Source organism: Alosa sapidissima, chromosome 9 (assembly GCF_018492685.1).
Source record: "Alosa sapidissima isolate fAloSap1 chromosome 9, fAloSap1.pri, whole genome shotgun sequence".
Taxonomy (NCBI): Eukaryota; Metazoa; Chordata; class Actinopteri; order Clupeiformes; family Clupeidae; genus Alosa; species Alosa sapidissima.
In genome coordinates this window covers 14,206,032-14,233,883 of record NC_055965.1, presented here as the reverse complement: position 1 = coordinate 14,233,883, position 27,852 = coordinate 14,206,032, and the positions used below count along the sequence as shown (strand labels likewise).

General features: G+C 47.1%; 1 protein-coding gene across 2 annotated transcripts in view; it reads left to right on the top strand.

Annotated features, from left to right (window-relative positions):
* Window positions 1-27,852, top strand: part of LOC121718256 (spectrin beta chain, non-erythrocytic 1-like) — a 97,354-nt gene that overhangs the window by 7,554 nt on the left and 61,948 nt on the right. For both annotated transcript variants that reach the window (XM_042103182.1, XM_042103181.1), the window contains exon 2: window positions 21,781-22,111. In XM_042103182.1, the coding sequence (XP_041959116.1) occupies window positions 21,805-22,111 (307 nt within the window). In that variant the 5' untranslated portion in view covers window positions 21,781-21,804. The remainder of the gene's footprint in view (window positions 1-21,780; window positions 22,112-27,852) is intronic.

Below are 27,852 nucleotides of genomic sequence, written 5' to 3'. Positions count from 1 at the left end.
CGGGGACACAGCTGTGACAGGTTGCCGTGGAGGCCCCCTCCGACCCGACCCTGGCAACGGAGCCAACAGCCGAGCGCCATGATGTGTGAGGGAGAGGGGTGCAGGGAGAGGGGTGTGGGTGGAGGTGAGGAGAGGGGAGGAGGAGGAGAGGGTGGAGGCCATGATCCTAAAACTGTTGTCGGCCACGGAGTGGTGTGTTCCTTCATACCTCATGTCTGCATGCGCATGTGTGTGTGTGTGTGTGTGTGTGTTTTGTTTGTGTGTATGGGTGTGCATATGTGTGTATAAGTGCTTTCATACCTCTGTGTCAACGCATGTGTGTGTGTGAGTGCCTGTATGAGGTCAGCAGAGAGTGTGAGCCGACACGAGGTGGCTGAGAGGTCTCTGTTATCGTTGGCTCTCGTCTTTTGATCCCCCTCTCTTTTTTTCTCGTAACTGGAGACCTTGTGTAATCGGTGAGCCAAGCTAAACGAGACACGAGTGTGCTTTAGAGTTTATAGTTTAAAACAATCTATGGTGGGGTGTCGTGTTTCTTAACGGATTATCCCCCGAGTGTCACCAAAAATCGTTTGGTCGCTTGACGTGCGAGAGAACGACGATTCGTTTTCGTCTCTGGCACTCAGTGCTCAGTGTCAAAGGCTCTCTGTGATCAGGAAGAGCGTGAGGGGTTCAGCGCTCCCTGTTGGTACAGATTTGTGAGTGGAGAGCGTCTAAAAACCTGCAGGTTAAGGTCCACCCTTTCCTTTTTCCATTCATTTGATTTGTGTGTGTGTGTATGTATGTGTGTGTGTGTATGCGTGTGCTCGTGCGAGTGTGTGTGTGTGTGTGTGTGTACAAGGGCACAAGGTTGTTTCAGGGAACACAGACCTCAATGCACTTCCTGTAAAGGCCACATCCTCTCCCTCCTTCATATCAGTCTAAATGAGACAGTCCTGGATTCCGTCCACCGCACTGCGGGGCTGTTTCTCTTCTGCGAGGACTTACAGGCCCAGACCGACCTGTCACGCCAAGGGAGAAGAGAATGATACCACAGCTGTGTGCGGTGTATGTTTATCTGTTGTGCACACATGTCACTCCCTTATGCACTCTTTTTTTTTTTTTTTTAAATTGTTAAAGTATTTATTTTTGTGGCTTTTATGCCTTTAATGTGACAGGATAGTGGAGAGTGACAGGAAGTGAGTGGGAGAGAGAGCAGGGGTGGGATCTGGAAAGGACCACGGGGCAGGAATCGAACCCGGGTCGCCGGCGTACGGTGCAGGTGCCCCAGCCAGTTGCGCCACAGCTGGGGCCTCCCTTATGCACGTCTACACGGAGGCTACACACACATGCACATAATGTGTTCCCTTTTTGAGATGTCATGCATGCAAAGCACTCTGTGTTTTGATATATTGGGTGTTGCATGGATAGGCAATAGAGTATAGGTTATTCATACACAGGTGCGTGCACACACACACACACACACACACACACACACACACACACACTCCACTCAAAAACTGTCTCTCTCTCTAGCTGCTTTCCTCCGCAGTATAGGCGGATCTTTGTCAAATGGAGGTCCGACCCTTCGGTTGATTTAGATGTGATGCTGACATGCTGACATTATACGGTCCTATGTGTGAACGACACCGACGCACATTAACAGAATCTCTGTGTGGTTGAACACGCACATGAACAGAATCTCCGCATGTTTTTGGCTTCGTTCAGACACAAGCTCATTTACATAATGTCCGTCGGAAATACTAGGAGGGGAGTTGTGTAAGAGCCGGCTAAGTTTCGGAATTCCAAATGACTGGTTATGTTGTTCAGATACGGCCCAACCGCTTGACATCCTCAGAACATACGGACTTACACCTAGGTCTGAAAGCAGCTTATGTCTATATTTCCCCCTCTCCCTCTCTTTCTCTCTCTTTCTCTCTCTCCCTGTTGTCTCTGGGCGTCATCACTGCTCCACCCAGACTGCCAGATGCGGTATCTGCTCTGAGTCTTATCCACCTCATCTCTAAAAGCACCAGAGAGACTTTCTCCTCTTTCCCCAAGTCCCTGGTGCCTCCCCCCACACACACCTCACTCACACACACACACCCACACACACCACACACACACACACACACCTCACACCCCTGCTGTTGCTGCAGTTTCAGCTGGTGCACTAGGGACTATTTTCAGCGCTGAGGATAAAAACCTGAAGGTCTTTTGTCATACTGGATTATTATTGTTACTGTGTTATATTTTTCTTCATGTTTGTGGTGGTGGCCTTTGCCGATTATGTGAGATTTTTGGTGGCCGTGATAGGCTTTTGTGATCTGTTTGGGGGCATGTTGTGATGAAGCAGTCAGAACCCTGAATGCACAAAATTGCATTATGATTTCACAATGGGGATGAAGAGACTGTGTCAAGGTCACTGCGATCTGTAATCCAGATTTGGCTCTGTAATTCTATAGCCTTCCACTCTCTCAATCTCTATCTCTCTCTCTATCTCTCTCTCTCTCTTTCTCTCTCTCTATCTCTCTCTCCATGCTCTCTGCTCACATCTGTGAATTACATGACATGGCGAGGACGTGGTGGGCTGGGCTTTTGTTTAATTCATCTGGCCTGAATACTGAGTCACAAAGCCATCGCACTGCACTTGTACTCACTCTGCCACTCTCGTTCCCACTGTAAGCACTCGTGCTCGGAGTTAGCCACGCCGATTGTTTCCCTGTTGTCGCTGACATCTTTCATAATTAAACATCATGCTCGTATCCTTCCAGATGCAGCGTTGTGGAAAACGTGCATGCAGTAGTGTTTACAATTACTATGTATTCTAATACAAATAACAAGAAGAAGAAGAAGAAGAATATAAAATGTCTAATAATAAATTATTATTAGACATCAATAATATGCATTTATAATAAGAAGATTGCATCATAGATTGAATTGATTTGTAGTATTATTAATAGTAATACTATATTGTGTGGCAGACCTGCAGTGGGCAGAACAGACTTTCGTTGAACTCCCTGTTGTCGTTTCGTGGCACTCACTTCCTCCTCTCACAACCCTGGACGTCCTCAGAGGCGGGCGACGGGTCACGCTGAAGACATGCACACTTCCCAGGTCAGGGCCCTTTCGAACGCTCCAAGGCACTCGAAGATTTTTTTTTTTTCCCCCATGTACCCTAGTGCCAGCTGTCCAGGAAGTGGTGACCTCAAGCGCGTCCAATTCCCAGTCAGTACTGAGAACTGGAAAATGTGTTAACTGTGGAACTGGTCAGAGTTAGAGACCTAGTGGGAGCTTAAAATAATCAATGCTAAACTGAACAACAACAACAACAACAACAAACAAAACAATAAACAAAACATTTTTAAAAAAGGGCTAAAATGAATAATGCCATTTAACTTATAGACTGTTTAATGAACCCATGAAAAATTTTGTTATTTTTTCAAGATCTCAAGTCCAGATGCTTACAGGCCATTACAGTAACATGCCACTTACTTGGCTAGGACTGGGACCACCACGCCGCTGTCAAACATTAAACAAGCCCTTTGTTCAGACAGGGGCCCCCATTAGTGTATGATGTAGTACTTATTCAGTGGCGTGAATGTGGAAGTTATTCAGGTTAAGTGCTCTCCTCAAGGACACAGCTGCCATGGAGAATGCGCCGTCTACTCACACTGAGCCAGTGACTAAGGCACCGAGAAGACCCCGTTTAAAGTCTTGTGAAGTAAATGGAGTGATATTTAGCAGACTCCTTTATCCAAGGTCGCGAGAGCGGATTGAGGACTCAAGTCCAGGCGATGTTCAAAGTGATCGCTATGCGGCGGTGACGACACTACCGCTGCTCCGCCACGCCCATGTCGGACTCTTGTGCAGAGCCGGTGAATGAGGCCCAGAGAGATTGGCTTAGCTCTGCTGACACATTCCAGCCTCGCTGTGTCGTCTATTTGTTCTCTCTCTTTCTCTCTTTCTCTCACTGTCATTTGTTTAGTTACTCTCCTTCGGCACTGAGTTTGTTCAGTCTGTCTTTTCTTCTTTTGTGTGTGTGTGTTTGTGTGTGTGTGTATGTGTGTGTGTGTGTGTGTGTGTGTGTGTGTGTGTGTGTGTGTGTGTGTGTGTGTGTGTGTGTGTGTGTGTGTTTTCTTCTTTGGTTTGTTCAGTCTTTGAGTTCAGTCTCCTTTGTCCTTTCTGGTTGCCATGTTTCCATTCATTCATTCAGACTCTTCTCGGCTCTGCGTCTTGTTCTTCTCCTCTTCCTCCTCCTCCTTTCTTCACTTCTTCCTTTTTGTCTTTTTTTACTTTTCTCATTTCTTTTCTCGACTCCACTTGTCTCCTGTGGGCTCTCCATCACGCGGGCCAGACGTCCCCTCTCCGTCTCAGTCTCCCACCCATCAGACCCATCCATATTTCATCCAGCGCATACGCACACACACACACACACACACACACACACACACACACACACACACACACACACACACAGTCCCACACACACACACACACACACACACACATACACACACACAGACACACACACACACACACACACATACACACACACACACACACAGACACACACACACACGCACACACACACACACACACACACACACACACACATACACACACACACACACACACACACACACACACACACACACACATAGACGCACATACTTATACTGCCATCTCCAGAAAAATGACTGCTCCATTTAGTATCTGATTAATGTGATCTTACATGAGGGCACTGCATAGAACCACTCCCCTCCTCTCTTCCCCCTCTCCTCTCCTTTCCTCCCCTCTCTTCCCTCTCCTCTTCCTCTCCCTCTCTCTTCTTTCCTCCCTTCTTCTTTCCTCCCTTCTCCTTTTCTTCACTTCTCTTACTAAAACCGTTCCCCCCCCTTTTTTGCTTTTTTTCTTGACAGGGTGAGGTGGAGGAGGGTCGTAGAATGGTGGGTGGTGTTGTCTGGAAGGAAGAGAGAGAGAGAAAAAAACAGAACGAGAGAGAGAGAACATTATGAGAAATGGGTTAAGAGGAGACGATGGAGTGAGGGGGAAAGTGTGGGGAGGAGAGAAGGAGGGGGGGGGCAAGCGTGGGGTGAGAGAGGTCTGTTTCATAAGCACCACACAGGAGGACTGTGGGAGTGAGTGTTCTCTCTCCCCCTAGAGAGGGGGGGGGGGGGGGGAGAGAGAGAGGGGGGAGAGGGGGGGAGGGAGGGAGAGAGAGAGAGGGAGTGAATGAGAGCAGGGGAAAGAGAGAGGGAGCATGAGAGAGAGGGAGAGAGACTGAAGGAGGAAAAGAGTGAAAGTGAGAGAGTGCTAGAACAGACGCAGAGAGGAGAGAAGGGCAGTGGGAGAGGCGGAGAGAGAGAGAGAGAGTGGAGGAAAAGAGTGAAAGTGAGAGAGTGAGAGAGTGAGCTAGAGCAGACACAGCGTGAGAGGAGAGAAGGGCAGTGGGAGAGGCGGAGAGAGACAGAGAGTCAGAGAGAGAGAGAGAGCGAGTGTGTGAGAGATGGAGTGGAAGAGAGCAAGAGGTCGAGAAGGGAGGAGAGAGAGAGAGAGAGCCAGAGTGATGGAGAGATGGAGTGGAAGAGAGCAAGAGGTCGAGAAGGGAGGAGAGAGAGAGAGAGCCAGAGTGATGGAGAGAGTCGGAGTGGGAGTCTAATGATAACCAGACCTCGGCGTGCAGCCCCGCTGTTTTTCACCCGACACACACGTCGCCCTCCAATCCAGAAGGGATGTATTCAATTCCCTCTCACGCGTCGCCAAAAGACACAGGCTCGTGAACCGGCTGAGGCGGTTTTAGAGACAAATTTCAACACTGACTACATATTTTTCGCTATATAAACTCTGTAATCATGGGAAATATGAAGCATACACAATGTATAGTTAATGTTGCCGACAGTTGGCGGAAGGGCTTTGCGATTTATAACCGGTGAAGACACACTGGAGCAGGTCTACGCGGCGAGTCTGCCAGAAGTGGGTTAAAACGCTTTAGACTAACGTAAACAGCTTGCGCGGGGGTTAGCGCCATTAGTGCAAATGTTTGGACGGCAGGTTATTCATCTGCTTGAGTTAGGGGCTAAAAATCCCAGACGTTGTAACAGGCCAGCCGGTCTCATAATGTCCCGTACCCAGCAGGAGGCTGCCTTGCTCTTAGGCACACAGCTTAAATCATTAGAGTACTGAAAATGAAAAGAATAGCCTACAAACTAGCTGACTTTTCATGCATCAAGACCTACACTGTGTATCCATTTCAATAACTTTGTATCTTCACCAACAAACATATTTACAGACATATGAAATAGTATCACTAGAATGCTTGTAACCACAAGTGGTTTGTCAGACTTTTGAAGTTTTGTAGTAAAGAGTGTGTAAAGAATTCCACATGCGGCATAACGTAAGCCCTAAAATTCTGCAGCCATCGCCATGGATACGCTTTTTTCAGAGCCCTGTCTGCCAGCGATGATGTAAATAATCATAAACGCGCTGTGATTGGCTACGGGGGCTGAGGTCACTCCGGAGGAATGTGGCTATCAGCTCCACTCCAGTGTTCTTCCCCTCTACAAGCTCACAGAGGACAGAGGGGGTGTTGAGGTTTTCCCACACCACATATCAGGTCTCCGAGAGGACCAGCTATAGTGTAATAGGGTGGAAAAAAGGACCAGGGGTGGGCTGGCTATCTGTCCACATACCGCTAGTTTGCTGCTGGAGTAACCATCAAAGATAATGAAATGGCCTTCCTTACACTATTCTTTGGTCAGGAAATGTGAGAGGTTATGCTCTCTGGGTTTAGGCTAGAGTGGTGGTCAGATTTAAAAAGTTGTGGACAAGAGTGGTCAACTCCAGAGAAATTAACGTTTTTTTTACAGCCCATTGTTTGATATTTCTCTCTTTTTTCCCCAAATTTTTCTTATATTGTTGGAAAATATGGCGTCATCTCTGTTTTACTTAATTAGCTGGCAGTGCTAGTGGCTGTGGCTGTGTGTGTGTGTGTGTGTGTGTGTGTGTGTCTGTGTGTGTATTTGTGAGTGAGCCTGTGTGTGTGTGTGTGTGCGTGTGCGTGTGCGTGTGTGTGTGTGTGTGTGTGTGTGTGTGTGTGTGTGTGTGTGTGTGTGTCCAAACACGTGTGTGCCTTTGTTCTGGGTTAACATCTTGTCCATGACAGAGCCTCTGTGAAAAGGGAGGAGAAAACGCCCTAACATTTTCCAGAGCGCTTTCAGCTCCAGGAAGTGAGGTCATAAAGCGAGCTTCATTCTCTTGGCGACTGTGACATTCTGTGCACATGACATCGTCCAGAGCCTCACCCTGCCAGAGAAAGGGACGAGCTAATTGGCCTATTAGTCATTGTGTTACACTGTTACATATATGTGTAGATACACACTTCCTATATATCTGCCTCCATCATCCCCCCCCACCCCACACACACACACACACACACACACACACACACACTTGCCCCTCTCTCTCTTGGGGTGTGAGCAGAAAAGCTGATCACCCCGACCCCAACGGCTCAGCACTCTGGGATTTCTGTTTTTCTCGATTTCTCCTCGATACCCCACCCCACCCCACTGCACCCCAGTACACCCGCCACCCCGTTCCCCCAAACCAACACATCTGTTATCCATACATCATCTTTTCTCTCCTTGTTCTGTATTTCTTGTTCAATCTTGCCTTCATCCCATTGCCCCCCCCCCCCCCCCTCTCTCTCTCCCTCTCCCCATTATTTTTTTTTTTCATCTTGCCTGGAACCAAACAATGCTATATTATTGATATGAAATGAACTTGGCCCCATGCCTGCACAAACAGGGCCCTGGCTAGACCTTCACAGTGTTTTTTTTTTTTCAGAAGTGAGAAATGCAGCTGTTCCTAGTCAAGCACAGTTTGGTTCGCATGGCATATCCTTGTGTTTTAAACGTCAAGTTTCTGTTTCTTCGTCTTTCTCTCTCTCTCTCTCTCTCTCTCTCTCTCTCTCTCTCTCTCTCTCTCTCTCTCCCCTCCCTTCATCTGTTGTTGGGTGGTGGACAGGGCGGATATGTCTTTGTTAGCAAAGCCAAAAAAGGAGGACAAGAAGAGGAGAGGCGAGAAAGGAAACATTGTAATGTTCTAATGAAGATGATTTAGAACGTTCTAATGAAGATGAATTGCCCTCATGATTGAGGGAGATGTAGGTTCTGATATTAAGTGTATTTGCTCAGCAACAAAAAAGGCGCAGTCTTTCAAAACAGTCCTCGCTGTTTTTTGTTTTTTTTCAGTCTCGCTCCAGTTGAAAAGATTTCATCCAGATGTTTTCTTATCTGTTCTGCTCTTGACATATTTCAGTTGGTCAAGTATAGCTCAGGAAATGTAATGTCTTTTCCCCTTTCCCCCTTTCTGTGTGACTGTTCCTAGTTTCATTTTGGTCTCATATACTCTAGCACTGTTACATGTTTGGAGTGGGATTAGACGAAATCCCGCTGTCACGGCGATGTGTTCTGAGGATGATCTCATCGGTTTTGTGGTTATCGTGGTCCTCTTCCTGTTTTGCTGCCACTCCTCTTTCTCACCAATAGCAGTGGACACGGGACAGAGCTGAACCTGAACTGACCTGTGCAGACTACCACTGTGTCCAGTCCATAGACCTGTATTCAGCAAACTAGCACTGTGTCCAGACCACAGTCAGTTGTCAAACACTAAGGGAGAGTCCTTTGCTGCACTATTTGAAAGGTTGCTAAGGGTCCGGTGTCTGGATGCATGTAATGCTTCATGGTCCTTTCTTTTGAATTGATACATGCCAATATGGCTGCTGAGTTGTGGACAGCAAAGAGAGAGTTACAGTGACTGTCACACAGAGCAGATCAGAAAGAGAGAGTCTCAAGGTTCAAAGAGAGTCTCAAGGTTTCAAAGAGAGCCTGTGGGTCTCCAGATAGCACCGGATACTGTAGCTTTCCTCAGCGGCCTTGGAAGAGGGAACAGAATGGCTTTTCAAGAACACTCTCGGAGCCTCATGAGGTCGTCACGGAAACTCTGGGAATTCGGCAACCTCGGGAGGCCATGGGAGGGCAGCCAGGACCCCCCTGGACCCTCCTTCACCCCACCCCGTGCCCTGACCCCCCCATCGGTGGGGCTACGCATTTATTAAGCCCCAGAGGTTTGACCAGAGAGCCCTCATGTGAAACCACCAGAGTACTTGGAGCAGATAAGAGCATTGGAGTATCATGAAGTCCATTAAGTGGACTCGAAGATGTTAAATCTCTCTGCTAGACTTTGACAAAGGAGTTGGAATAAGACTACACACTGTGTTGCTTCTTGCGCACCTAGCAATGCCATTTTTCTTCAGGATGAACTATACTTTTCTGTTTTAGACTTTATTAGAAGGTTAGAGAAGAAACACACAGGATTGTGGAAGAGTGTTTGGTCCAACAAATATGGAAGATTAAGACATAGAGAAATTTGACTCGTTTGGTCCATGAGACATCATGATCTGGTGGTGTTTATCAGTTGGTGTGTGAAGGGTGTTTGGAAGCAATTGTCGTTTTTTCAGGAAAGCATATTTTTTGTTACGTAACTTACGGTTTGAAAGCAACAGCTGGGGTGGTGATTGCATCGCCTCATGCAGCCAGCAAATCAGAGATGAGGATTTTTTTTTTAGAGGACATTCTGGCTCAACATGCGGGACACAGACGCACACCAGTACAAGTGCATAGGTGACATCTGGACTCGCAAGTAAATCCAGAAAGCATTTTAAACCGCAAGCGAGCTATGGCCACTTAGACCTTTAATATGTTCCAGGGAAGCAATGTTGTCCTCTCATTACCAATCACAGATGACGGTCTGCTGAAGTGTTTCCTGAGTGCTGAAAACGCACTCAAATCCAAAAAACACTTAATGCTTTTGGTCCTTATACAGTGGACACCACATACCATTTTCAAAATCAATGTTAAATGGAGAGTTCCAGGGTGATGTTATGCCCGTTTTATCGGATCGATAGTGTTGGTGCTCTCCCTGTGATGTTTTTGCAGCGTACACTTTTTACATTAAGCCTTGGGCACGCTGTTGTGAGGACTTTGGAGTATAATGGCCTCAAATTGGATTGGTCCCATGCACTTATGCTGCATATGAACATGCTCTTGTAGCAGTGGGCAGATAGGATGCATTTCCAGATCTATTCACCTTCCAGGTTTACAGTTAGCAAGCTCATCATTTCTGACCTCAGCCCCCCCCCCCCCCCTCTCTTCTAATTTAGAAGCTTAGGACAGTAGCCATGGCATACCACACCAGATGGTGCCTCTTACTCACTAGAAATGTCTGTGCATTTTTTCTTTTCTTTTTTTGGCTTTCCTTGTTCCTTGGCAACCACAGCAGGTGCTCTGTCAGGGGTCTGCTATTTGCAGAATTCCAACAACATTCCATTCCTGGCTGCGTTGGTTCTATATGTACAGAACCCAGGGATATTTACCTTGGGAGAAAGAGAGAAAGAGAGTGAGAGAGAGACAGAGAGAGAGAGAGAGAGAGAGAGAGAGAGACAGAGAGACAGAGAGAGAGAAATAATAATATCTTGGTGTGTTGTACATTCCTTTATAGGGAATGGTGAGCTAATTTAACACCATGGCATGGCAAAACAAAACGAAGAGGTGCAGACCTTGACTCAGAGTGTCCCATGTCTAGAGTAGTCCAGTGTCTCGTAAGAGATTGTAGACATAGTTGGGTGTGTGTGTGTGTGTGTGAGAGAGGTATGGGCTGATGTTGCCTGTGATGTGGTGGACCGGGTGTGTGTCGGTAGCTAAAAGGAGAAGAGGCAAGGAGGCGCAGAACAGTTGGTACCCCAACTGGAATGAAGCGCCGTGCCCATGCAATGGACTGGGAGGCATGTGGGAGTGGGGGTATGTGGATGAAAACTGTGTGTGTGTGTGTGTGTGTGTGTGTGTGTGTGTGTGTGAATGTGAATGTTCAAGAGAGTATGTGAGAGATAATGCATGTGTGATGTGTGTGCGTGTCTCTATGGGTGTGCATGTAACATGTGTGTCCATGTAACTTTAATAGTCCAAATGACCGGTTGTGTAGCTGTCGCGTCTAAATGGCGGCCCGAATGAATTATTGCTGTGTATTTAAAATGCACTGTAGAACATTATGTGTGTTGCTGCAAGTGTGCGTGTGGGTGGTCATGATAATGAAGGAATAAATATTTATGAATCAAAGTCTATCTATAGAGTGTATTGGTGTTGACTTTGGTGTGGGTGTTTGTATATTTGAGTTTGTGTGTGTACGTGCACACTCATGTGTGTGTGTGTGTGTGTGTGTGTGTGTGTGTGTGTGTGTGTGTATGCGTGTAGCTTTTGTGTGTGTGGGATGGTAAATGAACAGAGGGTCAAAGGGATCATATTTGCTATGCCCATCTAGGTGGGCAGTGTTTTCAGAACTTGTGTCGGCCTAACCCCGGCCAACCGTGCGTCATGGCAACCCGCAGCGCTCAGTGCCAACCAACCAACCTCCCGCAGATTCCTCCTCCTCTCTTCCTCTCTTCCTCCTTTCCTCCTCTCTTCCTCCTCTCTTCCTCTCTTCCTCCTCTCTTCCTCTCGTCCTCCTCTCTTCCTCTCTTCCTCCTTTCTTCCTCTCTTCCTCTCTTCCTCCTCTCTTCCTCCTTTCCTCCTCTCTTCCTCTCTTCCTCTCTTCCTCTTCCTCTCTTCCTCCTCTCTTCCTCTGTCCAGTGTGTGCCTCTCTTCCTCTGTCCAGTGCATGCCCCTCTTGCCCACACCCCAGCTCCCATGTCCTGAGAGGTGCTGCTACACCAATGTAAGAAACCCGCATTCAGTGGGCGGAATCAGTTCCAGAATAGCACTATAGCCAGCGAGGCCCTTACTGCATGCAAAGAATTTCAGTCCTTGAAGCCTGAATAATGTATGGCATGCGAGCTTAAAATATACATTCCTCTCGGCTCGCCTCACGTGCAGCACAGATGCAGAGAGAGGGCAAGAGAGCACTCAGACGGACGGACGCGTTGTTTATGGCACGTATACGTTGAGTGTTTTAAAGGACACGGTTGCAGAGAGACGTGGCGTTAGAAAACAAGAGAAGAAAAGCGAGCAGGAGGGGACGGGGGGGGGGGTGTGCTGGCGAAGTGTGGTGTTTGAATGTGTTGAATGAAACATGTCCGTTTCATATGCATACGCTCTTAGAAAAAACAATATGGTGTGGTGGTGAGGGCATCTTGCAGTCATAAATAAATATTTGTCTTGTATATGGGACATTTAGCGTGTTTGTATTGCATGTAGTTCTCCCTGGGACCTCATGTTGTTTTTGGAGCACAGATGTTTCAGATTGAAACTACTCACCATGATGCAAAATGTTATACTATCCTTTGTTGCTACAGTAAGATTTAGAACCCTTTCATCTTGTTCTTATACAATGATATGTATGTAATATACGGGTATGTTTGTATGTCTTATAGTTAGTCCTCATTTCTGACAGGTAAAGTTTTTTAGTATGACAAAGCCCTAAAATACTGATGGGTTTTTATGGGATTAGGCTGTGTGAAATACATTCTGGGTGACAGAATGATGTATTCTGAACCACTACACCATGGGATACATTTTGCTGTCTTTGATCTATAAAATCAACAGTGATTTTCTGTATTATTCAAATCTAAACTCTGTTCTGCTCCCAAGTTCAGATTCATTTTTTTCTCTAATTTACAGTGATGTTTTTGGCCTGTCTAATAGTTACGTCAGTGATTTTAATTGTATACTGCAGAGGAAAAACTCATGCCAGACGTACCCCAGATGGGATCTGCAATGCCTCCGCAATCTGGGGACAAGGCTGCTTGGGCACTAGCTAGCCGCAATTTGTGCTTTAGGCTCCTATGCACGGCCTTGAAGAAGACACCGGGTATTTCTGGAGACTTGGTGGTGTTTGCCTGGAGTCTATATGTGTCCAGCTGCTGTTGCAGTGTTGGTTAGAGCAGGCAACACGCAAGTCAGGAAATGCTGCAGCAGGCCTGAGTGGTTTCGTTTAAAGTGCTGCATTTGATAAAACCCCATATCAGGGTCAAATCAGAGCCAGGGAGATGGGCAAAATTTGGTCCAGATCTGTCATAGCCCAATCCAGTCCTCCCCAGAGTGGCGTGGCGTGGTGAGGTGAGGTGCGGGGTGGGGTGGGCACCCCGCATCACTGAGAGGGGATCAGTGCTGGGTGTGAGATGGGTGGATGGGAGGCAGGGAGGGGCCCTTTGGCAGCAGGAGCAGCTGCTGTTGGGAGTTGTTCACGCTGAGCCCATACTGCGTCATGCAGTGTCCTGGCCCAACAGCTGCACAGCAACAGACAGCAGGCAACTGGCGCGGGCGGGAGCCCCCATTACGGCTCTGTGGTGGTGGTGTGACTCCAGTGGGACGGCACCTGTCGGGGAGTAGTTGGAATTTGATTAGCATTATATGGGATTGCCCTTTGGTCTCAAGGGTACACCAGGACACTATTTGTCACCAAAGGTTGAATGACCCCCCCCCCCCCCCCCACCACCACCCCAAGCTAATGACCAGCATCCTAATAACATAGCAGCGAGATACGTCTTCCGAATGCTACGTCCTGCATCGGTCAGTAATCTAATTCAAGTACCGCTCCTCTGGTTTAGAAGACAAGGGACTCTGTTGGCCCGTGTGTAAGCGAAGAGGAGGACATGTTGATCTAACATCTGCGCGTTTCCATACAGTAAAATTACTTCTCTAAATTTAGCCATGCTTGTATGTTTAATGTCTCTCACAAATTTTTGGCCATGGGTTACACACTCGGTCAAATGGAAGTCACAGACTCCAGCCCCAAGTCCCAAGCCTCAGGGGGATTTGAACTGTTTTCTTGGTGTATGTGTGTGTGTGTGTGTGTGTGTGTGTGTGTGTGTGTGTGTGTCTGTATGTGTATGTATATGTGTGTGTGTGTGTGTGTGTGTGTGTCTGTGTATGTATATGTGTGTGTGTATGTGTGTATGTGTGTGTGTGTGTGTGTGTGTGTGTGTGTGTGTGTGTGTGTGTGTGTGTCTGCTCTCTGGATTTTCCACTCCACACACAGCATGGTCTCTCTAAGTGAATGGCCTCCTTCCCCAGATTCCAGAGTCCCATCTCCAGTGTGTGTGTGTGTGTGTGTGTGTGTGTGTGTGTGTGTGTAGCGAGGCCAGTCGCCTCGTCTCTCTGCAGATTCTCATCTGCTGCAGCAGGGGGATTAAGGCTGTGGTTTGATCAGTCGTGACTGTTTCCACTACTGCCAGCTGAGCAGAGAGAGAGAGTGAGGACTGAGACGGACTCTCTCAAATTCTCCGTCGTTTATTTGGTTCCTGTTTTTAAGCATGTTTTGGACTACTTACGACTTCGCTGTAGAAGACTTTGAAGTGTGTGACATAAATAATATTTGTCACAAATTCTTTTCAAGTGTATCTTGAAACCTCATCTCTTGGTCAACTCCTATCTAGCCCCATCTCCTCCCTCTTCTTCTTCTTCTTCTTCTTCTTCTTCTTCTTCTTCTTCTTCTTCTTCTTCTTCCTCTTCTTCTTCTTCTTCTTCTTCTTCTTCACCTCTTCCTATCCTTTATTTTTGCTGGGCTCTGATACTGGATACTACTAGAGAGGAGAGGAGTGGAGTGTGTGGTTTTATATTTTCCTGTTAGATGCACCCAGCGTGAGGGGGAGGTGTGTGTCTGTGTGTGTGTGTGTGTGTGTGTGTGTGTGTGTGTGTGTGTGTGTGTGTGTGTGTGTTGGGGGGGGGGGGGGGTCGTGTTTCCACATCCATCAGACACGTCCACTGAGGCTCCACATGTCCCACTGGACCCAGTCTCTCCATTTCTCTCTCCCTCCATCTCTCTCTCCCTCCATCTCTCTCTCTCTCCATCTCCCCACTCCACCACTCCTTCCTTCACTCTATGCCCTCTCTCTAGTCTATTCCTTTCTCTCTTGTTCCCATTTTTTCTATCTCCCCCTCTTTCTATCTCTTCTTTCTTAACTATTTCTGTCTTTCTCTTTCTCTCTCTCTCTCTCATTTTTGCTCTATTCATATCTCTCCACCCCTTATCCCTTTTATCTCTCCCCCCTTCCACCCCCCCATCTCTCTCTTTCTCTCTCTCTCTCTCTCTCTCTCTCTCTCTCTCTTTCTCTCTCTCTATCTCTCACTCTTTCACTCTCTCTGCAGGAAACACAGTCCAGATCCATATCTCATCTCCCATTTCCTCAAACTCTGAGCAAGCTTTCTGTCTTTTTCTCTCTCTCTCTCTCTCTCATCCCCCTCTCCTCTCTCCTGTTACATACCAACATCCGGTAAATGGGGATGGGGTAGTAATGCCTCTGTCACTAATACACTGGGATGAGGCATGCTTCATTTCACTGGTAATGAGAGACCAGATTGATCGTGTACTGTATATGTACATGCTGTAGAGGATGCATTTACTGTGCTTTTTGGACATGGATCTGGACTGTCTGGCTCTGGGTGACTGGGTCTGTTGTGTTGTGTTGTGTTGTGTTGTGTTGTGTTGTGCTGTGCTGCTGTGTTGTGTTGTGTTGTGTTGTGTTGTGTTGTGTTGTGTTGTGTTGTGTTGTGCTGTGATTTGTTTTGTCCCTGGAATGTTGTTGTTCTCATCACATCAAATAGAAAAGTCAGATGTAGCCAATGAAACACAAATAGGTGAGCCATTTCAAGAAACAGTTTACGCCATTTTTCGTTTTTGTGAAGCAGTTCCAGGCATCATGAACAGGGAAAACCCCTCGATATTCCATCAGGCGTTAATCAAATAGAGCAACTAATCCGATTAAAACATCACACACATACACATCACGGGCACCATTATGTGTTTATGCCTATTTGAGAACAAAGAGACACTCACAACTATTGCTCTTCAGTTTTTGTTTTTCCATCAGGCAGAACACGGGGCAGCTATATTTTAAGCCTCAATTTTAAAATGGGTGCCACCGTTGCGCACAAAAGTGAAAAACAAAGAACACAAGTTAAGAAAAACATACAAGGGTGGGTTGTGATTCTCTCTCTCTCTCTCTCTCTCTCTATCTCTCCTCTCTCTCTCTCTCTGTCTGTGTTGTCCGCTCGGCTCAAAGTGATGCAGGCCTTTAATCGGCCCATCACTCTGCAGTTTAGGATTGATTAGCGGGCATGATGGACGGCGAGCTAGTCAAAGACCCTGCAGCCGGCCGGTTGTTTACGAGCTAATGAAATCAGCCAGGGATGGGTGGAGTACAGGCCCAGGGGAGAGGAGAGAGAGAGGGACAGAAAGAGAGAGAGAGAGAGAGTGTTGTTCTTTCACATACATTTTAGAGAGTGATACAGAGAGAAAGGAGGAGGAGAGGTAAATATGGTAAGATCAGATTATGTATAAATAGATGGTTAATAAGTAGAACATGTAAATGTTAGAAGCATTGTCGTCATAGCCAAATTACCGTGGATTAAATTGGAATTAAATTCAATGAGGATGATAGGATAGAAATGGAAAAGTGCTAATAAAAAAGAGACACTGGCTGGTTAGGAAAGGCCCTTGTCTGTGATGACCCCAACAACTCAAAGCAAAACCAAAGGGCAGTCCCGACCCACTATTTGTGTCCATGAAGACCACAGGATTGTAATGAAGAACCACCTGCCAGGGGAGACAGTGTAAAACGTAACTCCAGATAAGCACTTTATTCCCTGAAAACAATAACAACGCCGGCACCCAGCTACAGAAATAGTGCATTGCTAGACAACCATAATAATGAGCAGTAACAATGAGAGAGAGACACACACTCATGCGTACACACACACACAGTATCACCCACAATGCATTGCGCTCTCTCTCTCTCTCACTCTCTGTCTTCATGTGGAGTATCCCTGTGGTGCTATCCCAGCAGCCTTTGGGTGGATGCCAGTGTCGAGCTGAGGCTAAAAACAAAAAGCACCAGCGGGTCGAGAAACCCTCTCGCTAACCACACCACCTCCCATCAACCACCCCAGTGACCAGCGGGAAAGAAAAACAACAAAGATGGACAGTGTTTTATGTATCAAATTGCAATTGCAACAGAGATCAACAGCAAAAGAAATCAATAGCTGCAGAGCTCAATTATTTGGATTGTTTATTCGCCCACTGTGTTTTGATCTATAAAGTGGTTTGCATCCCTTTCCTGTTGATTCGATTGCTAGTTTTTTGACCAAAGCTCTTCATGCTGCCTTAATCTACGTGTTGTAGTTGTGTTTGTTTCACTATGTATGACAGTGCAGTTTTGGCATTCAAATAGAGAGTCGAGTGAGCGATCAGTGTTGGAATGGAAAGAAAATGGTTGCTCGTTTAGACTGGTCCAGTCTCACATTGGCCTGAGCCTGGGATTCATGAAAAGGGGAATAAGAAAATAAAAGACTAGACATCTTACGTAAGATTGGCTCCAAACCAAGCACTCGCCTTTCAGAGGACTCACAAATACCACTGACTCTCTGTTACCTTGTGTGTGACCACCGTATTTCCTTTTACTGAGGTCTCTCTCTGCTTTGCTTTAGCCACTTTCTGTCGCTAAAGCGCTTCTGTCGGCTGGCCGTCACTTAAACAAGACTGCTGACCCCTCCGCATGAGTGTTTTTGCCTTTCTCTTCTCTCTCTCTCTCTCTCTCTCTCTCTCTCTCTCTCTCTCTGCGGAGGAGTGGAGGCAGACGTCCAGGTGTTAATGCCCTCTCCCCTGATCAATAGGAAGTCGTCGGGAAGGCGAGATGCACCTTTCTTGGCCGCCAAAGCTTTTTGCACGGAGGAACAGCACTCCACTCTCAGCACTAAGGCCTGATGATGATGACGAGCGTCTGAGGAGATCAATAGGCTGACGTGGCTTCCAGGAGCCTGAGGGCATTGCGGGGCCCCATTACAGGAAGGAAGCAGGTTTAAGAGGCCAAACGGCGTGGCCTTCAGAAGAAGCAGTTTACATATAAAAGGGTGGACTGATGGTGGACAAATGCGTGACCTTCAGAAGAAGCAGTTCACATATAAAAGGGTAGACTGATGGTGGACAAATGCGTGGCCTCCAGAGGAAGCAGTTCACATATAAAAGGGTGGACTGATGGTGGACAAATGTAGCCTTGAAACAGAAGTGGATTCCGGGCACCAATGGATCAGGGATGGGTCTTTGGTTCTAGTCTGTAGTTCTAGATTAAGGTTCCAGGGTGTTCTGCTCTTTTGCACTCTACTCCAGTCACTGTGAGGTAACATAGAGCAAAGCAACATTGCAGGCAGAGGCTGAGGTTGCCGGATCTGTGCCACGTCAGGGCCAGCTGTGGGCCAATGTTGGTTACTGTGTGCCAGAGAGTGTGAAGGATGGATAGAGGCCCTGGGTGCCTGCAGGGGGATACAAGCCTAAAGCTTTAAATCACTAACCAGATAGAAGAGGGAGTCTGTGGGGTTGTAACTCAGAGGCTAAATGCATATATGCAAATGTGTGTGTGTGTGTGTGTGTGTGTGTGTTTGTGTGTGTGTGTGTGTGTGTGTGTGTCTGTGTGTGTGTGTGTGTGTGTTTGTCTGTCTGTGTGTGTGTGTGTGTGTGTGTGTGTAAGTTGTAACACTACCAAAAAGACATGGAGGGGTAATAAACTCTTGAAGGACACAATAAGGCCCCTCTCTCTCTCTCTCTCCCTCCCTCCCTCTCTCTCTCTCCCCTGAGCCTAATGCTCAAGCGTGCCACTCTCTGTTTATTTATACTCCTGCATCAAGTCTTCCGCCCGGGTGCTCTGCCCTGTGCTGCGACTTAAAGGAACAGTGCCCGATTCCGCTGATTCTAGTGATAGTTTGTTGATATTTTGAGTTCAATAGCCAATCATAATTATAGCCCTGCTTTCTGTACTCCTGAGGATGGAATTGTTAATGTCTCAGGCTTAGCCACTACTGTTTTCCTGTTTACACAACCAGGATTGCGTACAAACAATGGACTGTTGTTGAGCAACACACACGGAAGGGGCTGCTCGAGGACTCTGAGGAGGAATTTGAGGCTGAATTTGACGAAAAAGTTTTATGGTTTAGATTAGAATGAAGGAGTATTCCTTTAATTCAGAATCACATGGTGCACCTTTAACTGCCCCTACTCCTGCTATATCATCCACCCAGGTAGTAGTGGCACTAGGTGGAGCAGCGCCTGAAGTGTGTTGGCAGAAAATAATACACCTGACCTTGCATGTTCTCTCTGGCGAGGTTGCAAAGACGTGAGCCTGTTAAATACCTTTGTGTGAGAACAGAGGAGACAGGGGAGTGTACGATGAAAAAAAGTAAGTTTCACTGCAACTCGAACAGAGTTCACAGCAATTCGAACAGGGTTCATGTGAGGAAGAGGCTATGTTTACCTACGCAGAGGCTTTGAATAGTCTGCATGTGAACAGTTTTAACTGTGCCGTTTGTTAACATTTATCATCTCAGGTTAGCATTTGGCATAAGATTAACATAAACACTTTGATCTAGCCTTACTTACAGTCCAGGACAAGTACAAATGTTATTTACCTGTCCATGGCCACATTTCCATTATGCTTTTGAGTTATTGTTGGACTGTTGCTCAACAGAGGGGTTTAAATAGTAAATCTTCTCCTCTCTGCGTCTTTGCTTTCAATGCATAATACACAAGGTCTGAATGTAAGGCGGTGTTAATGGGTAAGAGAGGAAAAAATGTGTGTGTGTGTGTGTGTGTGTGTGTGTGTGTGTGTGTGTGTGTGTGTGTTCCCCACTAATGGATGTAATTGCGCACCGCTATTGCCTTGGAGATTTTAATAAAGCGTCATACTGCACGCTAGTGGGAGTGCAAACTGAGAGAAAGAGATTGTGTGTGTGTGTGTGTGTGTGTGTGTGTGTGTGTGTGTGTGTGTGTGTGTGTGTGTGTGTGTGTGTGTGTGTGTGGAGGAGAGGGAGAGAGAGAAAGAGAGAGATTTCCCATAGGCCTCACTAAAACCACATTCTTTATATTGTGGAGCAGATGCCCTTCTGGTTGTAATTAAAAGACTGAGCTATAGTCAAGAAAAACACAGGCCAAGTCTGAGCGATAGGGATAATGTACGACGAAGCAAACATAGATCACTGTGTAGGCCAGGGAATTAACTCTCCTCTCTTACTCTTTCCTTTTCTCTCTCTTTCTTTGAATGTGTGTGTGTGTGTGTGTGTGTGTGTGTGTGTGTGTGTGTGTGTGTGTGTGTGTGTGTGTGTGTGTGCCCGCAGACAGATGAGATTTTCCATGTTGTTTTGGCTTATTTTGGAGGTCACACGACCGATGTCAAGATCTGGTGGCTTACTCAGCCAGCTGCATCAGTCTAGATGGCGTAGTGCTGACTGCGGAGATTTGTCGCAAACACACACACACTCACTCTCACACTCACACAGGCACAGTGCCCTTGTGCGAGTGTGTGCACACACACACACACACAAACTCACACACCGGCACAGTGCCCTTGTGCGAGCGCATGCACACACACACACACAAACACAGCCACTGTGTCCATGCACACTCTCTCTCCACAAGCATTCGCTGAGCTCATCAAACAGGGCTTCAGTCATGCATTCATAGCCACTGACTGCACTGATCTCAATCAAGGCGCGGCAATCTTTCAATGCACCATACACATATGCACACACACTGCCTACCTACGCACACACACACACAGGGACCCCCCCCCCCACACACACACACACACACACAATCAGACACACAATCAGACACACATACCCATCATGCATCATGGTGACTCTTCTCATAGTGCCCTCTCACAAGAGCACCACTGTGACCTGATGGATGGCCTTTGACAAGTCATGGTGACCACTGAGACAGCTACTCTCCCTCAGAAAGACCCCCCCCCCCCAAACACACACACACACACGCACACACACACCGTCACCATTAGAGCACCCCAGCCCGTCTTCTGTCTCCTGACAATCTCCTGACTGTGCTCCTTTGTGTCAATTAAATGCTGCACTTGACTTGGCCCCACCACTGCAGGTCTAACAGCACAAGAGCTCTCTCTCTCTCTCTCTCTCTCTCTCTCTCTCTCTCTCTCTCTCTCTCTCTCTCTCTCTCTCTCTCTCTCTCTGACCGTGTGTGCAGAACAGGGCGGTGGTCGGTCGATTAGTTGTTCAGTCGGGGATTTAATCCCCAGTGTGACCAGTAGGGGGCAGCATGCGTCACAAAGTCCACCAAGAGAGAGAGAAAGAGAGAAAGAGATGGGGGAGGGAGAGAGAGGATGGGGTAGAAGAGAGAGAGAGAGAGAGAGACTGGGAGTTCCTCTGGCAGCCAGAGGGGCCTCAGCGATCCTTCATGCCTCTCTCTCTCTCTCTCACACACACACACACACACACACACACACACACACACACTGGGACAGGACAGGATGCCGGGCGGGGTGGGGCAGCCAGACAGGGCAGGCAAGCGAGAGCGAAAACAGAGCCAGGATGAGACATCGCCGAGCACATACCTCAGCTCTTCAGCCCACTCACTCCCACTGTGATGGGATTTGCGCTTGGTTTGCGTATTCATGATAGACTGCCATGCAACGCACACGTGTGATGGTCTTGCAGTGGTCATTGATTACACTGGTTCTGACGTTGTGTCAAAACAGGGTATTCAAAGTCATTTCTTTCATTAAGCTGCATTTGCTCATATGGAAAAATATGTATGTCTATGTATTTATGGCTGTGTGTATATATATGTGTGTGCATCTAGCTCTCCATCTAGCTGTCTATCAACCCATGCACTACAACACGGTTGAATAAACATATCAGTGAATCCATCCGTTCATCCATCCATCCATCAATCAATAAAGTCAACCAATCAAAATCAGTGAAATGAGCTCATCCGGCCCTCCTCTTGTCCCCGTAGGGCTTCTCCTCCAGAAGCCGGCCCATGTGGAAGCGAGCGTGTGGGGGCGAGCGAGTGAGCGTGAGCGTGCGCCAGACGAGACGACAAGAAGAGGAACCCTGCCCCCCCTCCACCCCGCCCCTCCTGACCCCCCCTCGTGATCCCCCCATCCCACCGCCGCCGCCCGCGCCAGAGGTCACCATGACGACCGTGGCGGCCGAACTGGAGCCCATGGAGCTCCAGCAGCAGTACACCGGCGACACGCCCGTCAACAACCGCTGGGACGACGACTGGGACAACGAGAACAGCTCCGCGCGGCTTTTCGAGCGCTCGCGCATCAAGGCCCTCGCCGGTGAGTCCTCGAAATACAGACAATGTTGCACACACACATATGTGCACACACACACACACACACACACACACACACACACACACACACACACAGACACACCTGTGGACTTTGTTATCTGACTTCTATGATAGGATTTTGGTATATTTTTTATAGAATGAAAACATGCATACTCTGCATGCCCCATATAGCAGTGGCAAGCACACTCTTTTCTCGTTACACACACTATCCTAACAGGTAGCAGGAAAATTCCACAGAGCACTTAAACTTGTGTTACTCTCCAAACATGCCTAAATAGAGCTGTAAAGCTTGTCCATAAAACCCTCACTCACACGAACGCACACAGACAGACACACACACACACACGCACGCACGCACGCACGCACACACACACACACACTTACACACACACACTGACACATTTTTATTTGTGTGGATATGGTAGTCAGACAGCCCACAACTCACTAACACCTGCTGATAGATCGACTTTCCAGTCACACCAAAGCAAAGGCATATATCTTCATCCATAAAGCAATCATAAACACAGACATAGTTGCACACACACACATATGCATAAACACTCTTTCACACTCTCTCACACTAACACATGCACACATACACACAAAGTGCATGTTGTGTGTGATGTCTGTAATGCTACTTAGACCTTGAATTTCCTCTTGGGGATCAATAAAGTATCTATTTATCTATCTATTTATCTATCTATCTACATACACATGCACAGATATACCCACACTTAAAAAGTTTCAAAAAGTAGAACTCTTCGTGAATAGCACCCCGCGCACACACACACACACACACACACACACTATCTCTCCCTCTCTTTCTCCCTGTCTCTCTCTCTCTCTCTCTCTCTCTCTCTCTCTCTCTCTCTCTCTCTCTCTCTCTCTCCCTCTCCCCACACTACTCTAACGTGGCCTGTGAGTGGACCGGTGCGTCCGTTCGGGACAGGGCCGCTGATCGTTATTTATGCTCTGTGGACGCTCTGGTTGCAGTGCAGCATTCTTGAGGCTCCTGGGGGGGGGGGGGGGTTGCTAGGCTACACTCATCAATCATCCATCGCTCCCTGACATGCACTACATCACGCTGAGGCGACCCGAGAGGACATAATCCACCCTGCGTTGGTCTCTTGGCCAACTCCCTCTTTTTTCCCCATCGTTCCAATATGCAAAGATTTACACCGCGTGCCTCAAGGCATTGTGGGATTGAAGGGATGAACTCAGGTGGAGGTGTGCGGTGAAAAGGTCCCTGCCGTTCCAGTAGTCGGTTAAAGGTTAAGGGGTGTGGATGGGGATCTGTGAATGTGCATGAATGACACTGCATCAGGAGTTTGGTAGAGGGCTTGATATATATATATATATATATATATATAGATATATAAAAGCATTTGCATTTCAAATAGCATTTTACATTCAATGAATTAGACTGTGAGGTCAGTTAGTTCAGGTAGTTGTTGCGACGTCAGTTGAAGTAGCCATTTTGAAGAAACTGTCTCACTGTGTAAATAACCAATTATGAGGTTGTGTTTCTTTTGTATTGCTCTGGCTCCTTTTTAGGTAGCAAAAAGCTGTAAAAGCCAAGGGGGGTTGCATTGCTTTTTAGAGGATGTGCTGTGTTGACTTTCGAGGACAGAAGTGGTGTTATTGCAATAAGATCTGTGTTAACAAACACACACGCTCTTGCACACACACTCACACCCACACACACACACACATACACAGTCTGCAGGAGATGGTTTCTGATAGAGGAGATAAAGATGAGACCACGGCGGCCATCTTCAGCTCATCTGTGTGAGAGTGTAACATGGTTCCTATGGTAACTGTTCGAGAGCGCTTCACTGAGGGTTGAATTTTGAAAGTGCAGGCACTTGCCCGTTCGCCATGGAGGTCGTATCGGCTTATCCGCTCCTCCCCGACCTCTCACAGACTCTTGGCTTAACTTGTGGATATCACAACTGACACCACGCTGACTTTTATATTAGTTTAGGCAAGATTCCAATCAACACTGAAGGATTATGGGAGCTGTAGTTCTGGATGAGCGGGTGGTGTCAGTGTGAGTACTGGTGGGTAAATTCAATATGTTTGTCACACCTCAAACCCACAACAGATGGTTATACAGATCATCCAACACTGTAGCCAGATCATAGTTGTATCTCCATATCATTGAATCTTCTATTATATGACATGGCAGGTTATAAAGTTGTATTACAGCTATTCAGAATGAGTTACAGTGATGCACATTGTGTAGTATTACTAGTAATCATCATCATTACTATATAAACAACATGTGCCAGGATAAGAATGCTCCCTGTGACCTTTATATAAGTCTTCATAAGAACACACCTCTATCAACGCATTGCTTGTTTCAATGTGTAACAACCTGACAGTGTGGGGTGCTGCTTGACAGTGTTATTACATTCAGGGTGTTACATCAACACAGTGAACATGTCGGTGTTATTACGTTCAGGGTGTTACATCAACACAGTGAACATGTCGGTGTTATTACGTTCAGGGTGTTACATCAACACAGTATATACAAGTAAGTATATATACTCTTTTGATCCCGTGAGGGAAATTTGGTCTCTGCATTTATTCCAATCCATGAATTAGTGAAACACATTCAGCACACAGTGGACACACAGTGAGGTGAAGCACACACTAATCCCGTGTGAACATGTCAGTGAACATGTCAGTGGACATGTCAGTGGACATGTCGGTGTTATTACATTCAGGGTGTTACATCAACACAGTGAACATGCCGTTGTTATTATGTTCAGGGTGTTACATCAACACAGTGAACATGCCGGTGTTATTATGTTCAGGGTGTTACATCAACAAAGTGAACTGCTCTCCTGTCAGCTCCATCTGCAGCTGCCATGTTTTGTACTGTGCTGTTTGACATCGGGTGTTGTAAGAGTCCGCTGGAGGATGCTGACAAGATGCAGTGCAGTCGTGATCACTTGTTGTTGAAGCACAGATAGAGAGACAGAGGGAAAAGAGGGAGGGAGGGAGGGAGAGGCCGAGAAGGAGTGTGGGAGGTTGAGAGAGAGAGGGAGACAGAGAGAGAAGAGGGATAGAGAGGAGAGAGGGAGAGAGAGAGGAAATAGAGAGAGAGACAGAGAGAGAGAGAAGAGGGATAGAGAGGGGAGAGAGAGAGGAAATAGAGAGAGAGAGAGAGAGAAGAGGGATAGAGAGGAGAGAGGGAGAGAGAGAGGAAATAGAGAGAGAGAGAGAGAAGAGGGATAGAGAGGAGAGAGGGAGAGAGAGAGGAAATAGAGAGAGAGACAGAGAGAGAGAGAAGAGGGGTTTTAAGTGCACTGCTGCACTCTCCCATGGGCAGCAGAGCTTAAACAGATCCACCTACAAAAAATACTCCTCTCGCTGCTCTTTGCCTCTCACTCACTCTCTTATCACCCCACACACACACACACACACACACACACACACACACACACACACACACACACACACACACACACACACACTGTCTCTCTGTCTCTCTCTCATACCCGCACATACACATACATACATATATCAAAAAGAGACAACCAAAGAGGGAAGCACTTTAGCTTAGGAAGTGTTTGGAACATTTGTGTTTGTTTGTTTGTTTTTGTTAGCACCAGCTAGAAATAAAATGATAAAAAAAAAAAACATGTGAAATTCTTTCACTGCATTTGCACACATTTCTTTTTCATCCTTTGGCCACATGGTAATTTACAAGCAACAGAGAAGACCTGGGAGAGGGAGAGAAAAAGAGATAGACCGAGTAAGAAAGAAAGAGAGTGAACAAGAGAAATAAGGAGGGAGGAGTACAGAGGGAGGAAGGAGAGGAGGAAGGAGAGGAGGGGTAAAATAAAGAAAAAAAACGTCCTGGGCATTCCAATGAGCATCCTGCCTCTCTCACATGACTCTGTTTTCCCGCATTCCACAAGCCTGCAGCACACACACACACACACACACACACACACACACACACACACACACACACACACACACACACACACACCTCCCAGGGCTCTGCCCCTCCGCCTGCCGGCCCTGTCGCCATGGCATCGCCACCAGCCATGCAGAGAGAGATAAAGAGAAAGGGAGAGAGAGAGTAGTGGAGATGGAGAGAGAACTAGAAAGGAGATTTAGCAAGGAGACAGTCGGATGTAAGAGAAAGTATCAGCCATGCAGAGAGAAAGAGAGAGAAAGAAAGAAAGAAAGAAAGAGAGGGAGAGAATGAGAGAGAACGAGGGAGGAAAGAAGGTCACAGAGAAAGGAGGTAAAAGAAATGAGTGGCCATAAAACTTGATATTGGCTAATAGGGCACCTCAGGATGGGGCATCGGCTCCCTTTGCATCAGTGCCATTGGTTTCCCTTTGCAGCATTTACTATTGAGGCTACTCTCACCCTTGACACAAAGACAAAGGACACTCAGACACACACACACACACACACACACACACACACACACACACACACACACACTGACACTCGACACAAAGACACAGTGCACTCACACACTCAGCAGGCGTGGGTAAGAGGAGCTGGCCTCTAGTAACCCAGCCCTTGTTTGCCTTGTTAATTGGCACTCGTGCCACTGTGGGGCCCCATTCATGGGTTAGGTTTACACAGGGACGCGGCAGAGAGATGCGGCTTACACACACACACACACACACACACACACACACACACACACACACACACACACACACACACACACACACACACACACACACAGTAACAGTAACAGTAACAGTTTCAAACAAACAAAACTCCCACAGCGTTTAGTGAGCTTAGGAGGGAGCTTTGCAATGCTAACATGCGCTTCACTCCTTCAAGTCAAGGCTGAGTTCTGGGCCTGGTCTGGCCCAGTGGTGGCCCACGTCCGTTCTAAATGGTTTTTGCCCCAGAGCGCTGTCCAGCTGTGGACTGAAACCTCTCTATTGCATTAGTGTTTGGCTTTGTATTACTCGTGTCAGTGTTGGTTACTCAATCTGACCCTAGCGTTCCCAGTCTTCTCCTCTGCCTTTGTTTCTCTTGGAAGTGATAGAGGATAATCAAATACTGCACTGCTCTCTCTCTCTTTCTCTCTCTCTCTCTATTTCTTTCTCTCTGTCTGTCTGTTTTTCCTCCAACCTGGGTGTGTATGCCTAAAGAAGTTGTAGATAATATAGGAACATATTGAATGAATTCCAGTAGAGTACAGATAGCTATATGATGCACAGTATACTTACACAAACACACACACACACACACACACACACACACACACACACACACACACACATCACACACTCACACACACACATCACACACACACACACATCACACACTCACACACACACATCACACACACACACACACACACACACACACACACACACACACACACATGAGTGGGAGCGTCCGGCATGCACAGGGTAATGGGAACCATGTGGTGCAGAGGCCTGGACTATGACACACTGCCTCTAGGGTCCCCCGACTCCCTCAACCCCTCTGCTCACACACACACACACACACACACACACACACACACACACACACACACACACACACACACACACCCTTCCCACCAGCTAGAGTTGATCCAAATTGGACCATAGTCAGCGCCTTGTCCGATGAGCTGCAACACAGTAATGACACAAATTATTGAAGAAGCAGAGGAGAAATTCCCCCAGTAAAGATTCCAGCTGTTCCATCAAAAGAGCCGTGTGTGTGTGTGTGGTGTGTGTGTGTGTG